Source organism: Chiloscyllium plagiosum, unplaced genomic scaffold (genome assembly GCF_037043375.1).
Source record: "Chiloscyllium plagiosum isolate Xiang-an unplaced genomic scaffold, Cpla_swu_hap1 HiC_scaffold_17, whole genome shotgun sequence".
Lineage (NCBI taxonomy): Eukaryota > Metazoa > Chordata > Chondrichthyes > Orectolobiformes > Hemiscylliidae > Chiloscyllium > Chiloscyllium plagiosum.
In genome coordinates this window covers 65,601,087-65,611,200 of record NW_028270155.1, presented here as the reverse complement: position 1 = coordinate 65,611,200, position 10,114 = coordinate 65,601,087, and the positions used below count along the sequence as shown (strand labels likewise).

At 40.6% G+C, this 10,114-nt stretch overlaps 1 protein-coding gene across 6 annotated transcripts in view; it reads right to left on the bottom strand.

The window, feature by feature from the left end:
* Positions 1-219: 219 nt before the first annotated feature.
* cbfb (core-binding factor subunit beta) overlaps positions 220-10,114 on the bottom strand; it is a 90,397-nt gene continuing 80,502 nt past the window's right edge. For all 6 annotated transcript variants that reach the window (XM_043707223.2, XM_043707224.2, XM_043707220.2 and 3 more), the window contains one exon: positions 220-1,635. In XM_043707223.2, coding sequence (XP_043563158.1) covers positions 1,570-1,635 — 66 coding nt within the window. In that variant the 3' untranslated portion in view covers positions 220-1,569. The remainder of the gene's footprint in view (positions 1,636-10,114) is intronic.

The window sequence follows — 10,114 nt, the reverse complement described above, 5'->3', positions numbered from 1 at the left end:
GTTGCAGAATTGCAGAGCTGCTCCATTAATCCCATTTATTAATAAACATTTACAAGTCTCAACAGAATTTATAAATATCAGCCTAATGTCAATTTGTTTTTGCTGTGCATGTCTAGGCCTTTCATAATTCAGAATTCAGGAGCAGTTGCCACATTGATTGAAAACACCTCTAGTCAGCCAAACTTTGAAATATAAATTTAAAAAAAAAGTCAGAACAGGTTTGACTTTACAGAAGTTTATTATGAAAGTAATTTAAAAGAAAATGCTTTAGATTCAAAAGGTAGCAAAAGCTATTCTGATAAATCAAAGCAACTCCTGAGGGAGATGTACTACGTAAAAAACGATGCAATTTCTTCTAATTAAATAGTGATCGGAAAAACCGTATTAAATCGCATCAATAACTTAAAACCAGTAACTTAAAAGTTTTGAATTATTTGCACTAAATAGCAGAAAGCAGACATCCCCAATCTTAATGCCAGCATTAAGATTTTTTATGCATTGCAGAGCAAGAAATAGCCACCAAGGCCACTAACATCCATTCCGAACATACTGTGCATTCGTCAGAGTCTGTCAGAATTCATTTGGTCACTTTTCATGTGTCCAGCACATATAATTTAAACTGTAAGCACTGCACATTCTGTCAGCCCAAACTGCACCCTATATTCAGGGTTATATATTTTAGTTAGTAACAGAACTCGAGTGTTCCCAATGTAGCCAAAAACAACAATTATGTTGGATTTAAAGAAAACTGCATGTCAGCTTTTTTTGCAATAAAGGGGTTGAAATCAATTTTACATGGGCATTACTGTTTCATATCAAGTTTAATTTGGTAAATGAAAAGAATAAGTCAAAATGAATATTCATGTTGGGCAGTCTTTTGTTCCACAACCTTGTGCGGACTATTTTGTTCTTAATTTGCTTTTATTTTAATTTTTAAAATTTTACTCTGGTAATAAGCTTCCTTATGTGGCTATCTCTTTACAGGATACAAAAATCAGAACTAAAAATTGCTAGTAAGCAAACAATGCATTTCCTCAGTGCTCAAAAAAAAAAGCAGAAGCAAACAGAATTAAGGCCCTTAACCTCCATCAGCCCAGAATTTATTATAAAAAGCAGAAAATAGAATCTCTGGGTTTCCTGCCACGATTTAAAAAAAAAGTTAATTTAACTGCAACATTTTGTGACCTAATTTTGAGATACTTCTTTGCTGCATTTTTGGTTAAACCACCAAAGGTGAGGAATGGAAACAAATTAAACAATACATAAAAAGGGACAAGTAAAAACATCACCAAAAACAGAATAAAAAATACAGCTTGCATAGAAAACAGTCACACACAGATTGCTACCAGCTACATGCATACAATAGGAAATGCAGGTACTGTAACATGGACATAGTGCAATCCCTGGCAGTTTGTGCCAACTGGAGCATCCAAAGGCCTGGGCTGTGGGAAACAGGACAAAGTTCTTGATCCGGGCCAAAGCATCTTCACTTCCTTAAAGAATTGGGTCTCACTGAAAAGCTGCTTGATCCCCACAGAGTGACCCATGGCAAAGCTGCTCTGAGCACGTTTAACGTAGTTTCAGCTCATCTCCGCTCCCCAGATTGGAGCCGGGACTGGGGTCCTGCCTGCGTTGCTATATAGCAAGGAAGAACAAAATTAGTTGGACAAGTTAGAGAGAGACAGATAACCAAACTGCAAAATGGAGAAGTTTTTCTGCTAAATTATTAAGTTCCAAATATCCTTTCTGGACTGAGACTACTGTCCCCAGAAACCCACCTATCCATTATTTTTGCAAAGGATTAGCTAACAATTACAAACAATTTTATACATATATAAAAAAAAGCAAGATAGTAGCCAGGGAAAGGGTTGGCCCACTCAAGGACAAAGGAGGGAATCTATGTGTGGAGCCAGAAGAGGTAGATGAGGTCCTAAGTGAATATTTTGTGTCAGTATTCACCAAAGAGCAGGGATTGGAGGAGGATGATCTCAGGGAAGGGAATGTCGAGTATCTAAGTTGCTATTAAAAAGGAAGAGTGTTGTGTGTCTTAAAGTATTAAGGTAGATAGGTCTCCAGGTCTTGATGGGATTTATCCCAGAATATTGAGGGAGGCAAGAGAACAAAGCACCGGAGCATTGACAGACATCTTTGTATCCTCTTTGGCCAAAGGTGAGGTCCCAGAGGATTGGAGAATAGCAAATGTTGTCCCACTGTTTAATAAGGGTAATAGTAATAATCCTCGAAATTACAGGCCTGAGTGTCTCACGCCAGTGATTGGGGAAATTATTGGAAAAAGATTCGCAGGGTCGAGATCTACACACATTTAGAAGCGAATGGACTTATTAGAAATAGACTTTATGGTTTTATGCAGGGGAAGTCATGCGTCACTAACTTGTTTTTTTTGAGGAGGCGGCAAAGATGATCGAGGAAAAAGCGGTTGATGTTAACTACATGAACTTCAGTAAAGCCTTTGACAAGGTCCCTCATGGCAGACTGATACAAAAGTGAAATCACATGGTACCAGGGGTGAGCTGGCAAGATGGATACAAAACTGGCTGAATCATAACAGAGAGAAGGTAGCGGTGGAAAGATGCTTTTCAGAGGGCTATAACTAGTGGTGTTCCACAGGGATCAGTGTTAGGACCTCTGCTGTTCTTGATCTGAATAAACGACTTGGAGGAAAACATGGCTGGTCTAATTAAGTTTGCGGACGATACAAAGGTTGGAGGAGTTGCGGATTGACGTGGATTGTCAGAGGACAGCAGGACATATGTCAGTTGGAGGCATGGGCAGAAAAATAGCAGATGAAGTTTAATCTGGACAAATGGGAGGTGATGCATTTTGGAAAGATAGGTACAGGTGTAAATTATAGAGTGAATGGCAGAACCTTTAGGAGTATTGATATGCAGGGGCATCTGGGTGTGCAGATCCACAAATATTGAAGGTGGCAGCGCATATAGATAAGGTAGTAAAAAAGGCCTATAGCATGCTTGTCTTCATTGGAAGGGGCATGGAGTACAAGGATAAGCAAATTATGCTGCAAGTTTTAGAACTTTAGTTAGGCCACACATAGAATATTGTGTTGAGTTCAGGTCACTACCAGAAGGATGTGGATACTTTGGAGAGGGTTCAGAAAAGGTTTGCCGAGATGTTGCCTGGCTTGAGGGATTTTAACTATGAAGAAAGGTTAGATAAACTGGGTTTGTTTTCACTGGAACACAGGAGGTTAAGGAGCAACCTGGTAGAATTTTAAAAGATTGTGAATGGCATGGATCGAGTGAAAAGTAGGAGGCTTTTTCCCAGGGCAGAGGGTCAATTACGAGAGCACACAGATCAAAGTGCAGGTTGAGGGGGGACAAGGTTTTCACAAAGGAGGTTGGTGAGTGCCTGGTACACACTGCCAAAGGTGGTGGTGGTGGAAGCAGACAAGAGCACCTTTCAAAAAACACCTGGACAAATACACGAATAGGAAGCAAATAGAGGGATACAGATCCTGTAGTGAAGACAATTTTAGTACAGAAGGGCAAAATGTGGCAGCACAAGCTCGGAGGACTGCAGGGCCTGTTCCTGTGCTGTACTGTTCTTTGGTCTTTCAATTTGTAAAATATTTGGACTTTAATTAATCTGTAAAAATATTGTTGCAAGTACAGGAATATCACAGATGCATTCTGACTCCACTGTTGTCAGATGTTGTCATCAAAATGTAGTGTGTGAATGAGGAAATGCAAGGCACCCAATTTAGACCTTGAGTGTCAAGAGGTAATGGCAAGGTGTGATCAATTACTCAATGTGTCTAAAATCATATGGGAGCGTGTGAAAACTGGGAAGAACCACATATTACTGGATAGAGATAAGACATTGAATTGGACTAACTCCATTCATTGGATTGTGGGCATCGCGGGCTTGACCAGCATTCATTGCCCTTTCCTAACTGCTGAGAGGGCAGTTAAATGTTAACCTCATTGCTATGGTTCTGGAGTCACATGCCAGCTAGAGTAGGTAAAGGTGCCATTTTCTCCCCAGGATAGTAGTGAAACAGCTGAGTCCCCCCCAGCAATTGGCAACATTTTCATGGTCATCAGTACACCCTTAATTGCAGAATGTTTTTGTCTACTGATTTTACATTTCACCTTCTGCCATGGTGAAATTTAAACATGTGCCCCCAGAATATTACCTGGATCTCAGGATTAATAGTCTAGCAACAATAGATCCTTGACTAACTAAACAGTTACCTCCCCAGGATGGTATGGCTGCAAAAACCTGCAGTCAAGTTGAGAAGCAAAATCAGGGAGGAAATTACTTGTGACTTTGCTTAGGTCCATTTGGTGCTGCCGTAAAGGCAGGCAATAACGGAAGAAAGCAGAATACAGGTCGGGTCGGCCAGGGTTTTTTTGGGGGGGGTGGGGGTGGGGAGAAAGAGGATTTGGGAGCGGGTGAGGGAAGACGGGGTTTTTTGGGGTAGGGTGAGGGCAGACGGGTTTGAGGAGGGGAGGCTGGATGTGATATTGTGACTGGGGTGAAGGCAGTCGGGGTTTTGGGGGCAAGGTGAGGGTGGACAGGGCGGAAGGGGTTGGGGGCAGATGGGGTTTGGAGGCGGGGTGGGAGCGGACAGTGTTTGGAGGCGGTGTGGGAACGTACGGGATTGGGGGGGGGGGGGTGAGGGCGGACGGGGTTGGGCGGCGAGGGGTTGTGGTGCGGGTGGACAGGGTTGAAGGTAGGAAGGGTTGCGGGCAGACGGGGTGGGAGCGGAAGGGTTTAAGGGAGGGGTGCGGTCAGACGGGGCTGGGGCTCACGCACAGCGTGCTGCTGCCTCATCTCCCGAACGGGGAGCAGACTTTACAGAAATCTCTGAGCCCCAGAGGAAATCAATTAACCGAATAATCCATTATCTGAACGAAATAGTGCCTGCCCATCTCGTTCAGATAATAGAGATTCCTCTGTATTCAGACTACAGGGAATGACTTGAATCTAAGAAAATATGTTTCCCAGTATTGAGGCATCAAAAGATGTGAGTAGGTTGTTGAGCATGCCGATAGTGGTCACTGTTGGGACAACTAGTCATGTTATACATTGTTGATCTGGACAAAAGGAAATGACAGCATTGTTGCTCAGCAGATGATGATGATAGCTGAAGGGACAGGTAGTGCTGAGGTAGGGGTCATTTGCAGAAGGACTTGGACAAGCTAGGAGAGTGGGCAAAGAAGTGGCAGAGGGAATACAATGTGGGAAGAATAAAGGTGTTGACTGTTTTCGAAATGGGGAAAGGCTTTGGAAATTTGAAGCACAAAGGGATTGAGAGTCCTAGTTCAGGATTCTCTAAATGTTAACATACAGGTTCAGTTGACATTCATTCAGGGAATTGCAATAGTAGTATTATTTTCAAGGGGTCTTGAATATAAAAGTAAGGATATACTGCTGAAGCCGTATAAGGCTCTGGACAGACTGCATTTGGAATACCGAATTGTTTTGATCTGTATCTTAGGAAGAATATGTTGGCCTTGCAGGGGGTCCAAAGGAGGTTTACAAGAATGATCCTGGGAAAAAAGGGCTTGTCATATGAGGAATGGTTGCGAGCTCTGGGTCTGTACTTAGAAGGACTGGGGGGGGGATCTCATTGCAACTTGCAGAATACTGAGAGGCCTAGATAGAGTGGATGTGGAGAAGATGTTTCCAACAGTAGGAGAGACTAGGACTTGAGGGCACAGCCTGAGTGAAGGTACGACCCTTTCGAAATGAGATAGGAGGAATTTCCTCAACCAACTAGGGTGGTGAATCTATGGAACTCATCATTACAAAAGACTGTGGAAGCCAAATCACTGAGTGCATTTGAGAGAAATAGATAGCTTCTTGGTCAGCAAGGGGATCAAAAGGTTACAGGGAGAAGGCAAGAGAACAGGGTTGAGAAACATATCAGCCACAATCAAGTGGCGAAGCAGACTCAGTAGGCCTTATGGCCTAATTTTGCTGCTGTACAACATTGTGGTAAATGCAGGACTGAAAATTAGGCAGTTGAAACGGAGTGCTTATAAGAATTGTAATTGTTACAATATTCATTATAATCACAGGTCACTTGCTCAAAAACATTTCTCTTTCAGATTTATGTTTTCCGCATACTACCATCAGGTTAAAGGGATCAAAATACTAAAGCTGTAATAACGTATATAACAGAAAGTGGACAAGTTGCAATACATGTACAAATAGCACTTCCCATGATCACTTTGACTGATTATTTATTCAATCGTCAGCATGCAACCATCATCCAGCACTATAAAAGTTGAAAGTTATTTTCTATTTGATGCCACTGAAAATACTTTGATTTCATTCCACTTATATCTACTTTCCCAAAGCTAAGTTGCAACACAACTTGGCCAATGTCCGAGTTGGGCTCTATCTTGAGTCTGTCAGTCATGTCAAGATGTTCCCTCGTCCATTCCTTGACAAAATTTGCATCATGGATACTGCAAAGAAAGGGTAACAGATCCAGCTGCTTCTATCATTGTGTACAAAATGTATTGCACCCATCAGCTTCACCAAAACCTATAATGGCCAAACAATGAAATTAATCCAATTCCATGAACAATTAACTTATCACCTGTCCATCATTCGTTCCTGTTTGACTGTTCCAAGAGCATACTCAGCCTCCGACATTCCAGGGAAAAAAGCCCCAGCCTATTTAGCATCTCTTTTTAATTCAAACCCTCCAGTCCCGGCAACATACTTGTAAATCTTTTCTGCACCCTCTCAATTTTAAATATGTAGAATTTTAAAAGTGGCTCCACTAATGTCCTGTATAGCTACAACATGACGTCCCAATTCCTGTACATAGAGGAGTTGCGATGTCATATTACAGCTGCACAGGACATTGCTGGAGCCACTTTTAAAATACTGCAGATTTAAAGCATTGAAGGACAATTCCCTTTGGTGGAGAGAAATGGGGACAATTTAAATACATGGGGTCTTTCATTTCAGTCAGACAATGAAAACATTTGAGTGTGTTAGAGTCTGTGGACTCACCTCCCCAGACAGCAGTGGATAAGGTTATTCAATACCAGAGACAGAAACATTCTGGAGTAAGGAAATTCAAAGAGTATTTGGATAAGTAGGAAGAGAGTTGAGACCACACCATATCAGCTAAAATCTTAACTCGCAGAACAGGTCTGAGGGACTGAATAGCCTATCCCTAATTTGTGTTTGTACATAAGAATTTTACCCAACTATGTCACTACATTTGATACATTTTGGCCCTAAACAGATTCTGCTTTCCTTAATTATCTACTTGCTCTTATGTATTTACAAGATCTTCGGGTTTTCTGAACCAAACTTAATATTCTTCTCTACCCTCATTTCCTTCCTAATTTTCTTGGTAATTTAATCAGTGTATCTTCCATATTTGAATTTTCTAATGTTGAAACCCTCTCAAGGGCACTCCCTCAGTGTGCCTCAAAAGACTGCTTCAATTCTGGATGATCACTACCCCTGCATCTATGGTTCCTTGGACTCCAAAATAGTACTCTAGTATTGACTCTCGCTAACAATTTCTGCTTTTCACCAACAATTTCATGAAGAACTCAGTCTGTTTATTTCCCAAAGTTATAGTTTTGCTCCACTGTATTAAGCAAATCCTACTCAAGCTTTCCAACTCCCCCTCTCAGCTAAACTGAATTCTGTGACTCTCACATTTAAGTCCTTAAAGCTCTCAGGACTTTTCCTGAACCTTGACTCAAACACTCACTGCATACCAATTCCAAGAACTTATCCTCAAGTTTAACAGCACACCATCCAAATTGTTCTCAACTACTCATTGACTTCCCCTACACACAACTCACTTGGTTCTGTTGCCTTCCCAGCAGTACAGCAAAAAGCAGTACTACTTAACATGGAGTGTCTACCTCCCTTTAACCCAGACAGTCTTCCCTATCTGTCTGTAACCTGTGAACTTCTCTTCAGTGAAACCCAAAAACTTTCTTGAGTGACCTAATGAAAACATTCCAATGGGCCACTTCTCAATTTAAATAAAAAATCAAATAAAATAATTCAAATTCTTTGTACAAAAAAGGCTTCTCTGGAATCAAAACCATTCAGCATGGGAATCAATCTTTTAAAGGAGCAATCCAGTTATTCCCAGTTTCCCTTATTTTCCTCCAGACTTTTTTAAAAACCTTTTTCAGGTATTTGCAAGCTGTAACCACTTGAATGCCACTCCTGTACATTTGGAATTTTTATTTAAATTTAGAAATACTATTTTTTAAAAAGTAAATTTAAATTTTTCATCCTGTCTCAAGTTCAAGCAAATGACTTGTTCAACAATTCTAGGTAGAGTTGAAGTAAGTGTAGTTAGGAAGTGGAATACTTGAGTGGTGCATAAAGATAATTATTCTGTTTAACATTATTTTACTATGCTATGCTTATTTATTCACAAATCTATGGAGTGTACACTGATTCTCATGACAGAACAAATGTTATCCTTCATCTCAAGACAGCAGGAATACAAAGGGATGGGAATTTTGCCTGCTATAAAAAAAATTGGGCAACACAAAGGAAAAGAAAATCTTGAGCACCAATAAATAGGGATTTCAAAAAACTGAACACAAAAATCCAAGTTGTATTCCAGAATGCTTGAAAGCATGGAATTATGCATTATTTTACTTTAAAATTGAAAAAAAAAGCAGTTATTGAAATGTTGCTAGCCCAAACAGCCACACACTTGATTGCCTGCAGTGCCATCAAAGTTAGTGATTGAAGGTCTAAGTCTCCTATAATTTAATGCAAATTGTAACTATGGAGCGTGAAATAAAAGAAACCAAACAAGTTATCACTCGAGATTATAGTGGACAGGGCATATGTATTGCATCATAGGAACCCCTGATTTAAATCACAGTTCATAAGATCAACAGAAGCACCTCTGGTTTTTATCATCATCATCATGTTTTCCCCAGTAAGGATAGGAAATTTCAGAACCCCATCTTGCATTTGCTATCATTTTTCTAACTACTGCTGCTTTTATTATTACTCCTACAATCTTCAGCTTTTGTGCCTTCCTCCAACAGTATCCAATGATAAAAGATACACAGTTTAAACTGCTCCAAAATTGATCAGTATAAGTTTAGCACTCCAGCAAGACAGAAGCGAATAAATCAGTACAGTTTAAAGCTTAGCATCAAAATTATGTAAATGAGGGTCCTGCATTGAAAAAAAAAAGCACAGGGTTTACAACGAAAAGAAGGATGGGTGGAAACAGGATGGTGATTCATTACTTCATTTTCATACAAACAGAAAGTAAACAGATCATATTCAGATAACTTTATATTTCCTTTTCAGTGGCTGCTGGCAGTGAGCTGCCTTCCTGAATTTCTGCAGCCTGTGTGGTGTGGTATGCCTATGGTGCTGTTTTCAGGATCCTGAATCAAAATCATGAATTCCAGGATTTTGACAGCAGTAAAGGAATAATGACATAATCCCAGGTTAGGATGATGAGCGGCTTGGAGAGAAAATCACTAGTCATGTTCCCATGTATTCACTGTCCTTGTTTTTCTAGATGTAAAGATTACAGATTTGGAAGATATTGCCTAAACCACCTTGGTGAGTTAAAATATATGTTGCACATTATACACTTTGCTGTCAGTATTTCAGTGGTGAAATAGTGATTGTTGAATGTGTGTTAGATGGGATATTAGCTTGGTGACTTAATTTGTCCTGAACAGTGTTGAGTTTGTGTTATTGGAATTGCACTCATGGAGGCAAGTGGACAGCATTCCACTACACTCCTAACTTGCACCTAACGGTTGATTAGCATGCTTCGGAGGCAGGTGGGGACTTACATGCTGCACAATTCCCAGTCTCTGACTTGCTCTCGCAGCCACTGTATTTACATAGTCAGTCCTTTTCAGTTTCTGGTCAATGGTAACTCCCAAAATGCTGAAGTGGCGGGGATTCAGCAATGATGCTGGGGGAATTTGAGGAGGCAGTGATGTATTGTTAGCTTGGCGCTTCAGCCTTGTCATTAGCACTGATGGGTTCCCTCATATCAATGAGATATATATTTGTGGAGCCTGTACCTCCAGTGAGTTAATTACCAATCACTATTCATGACTGGATGCTGCAAGAAGAGCAGCAA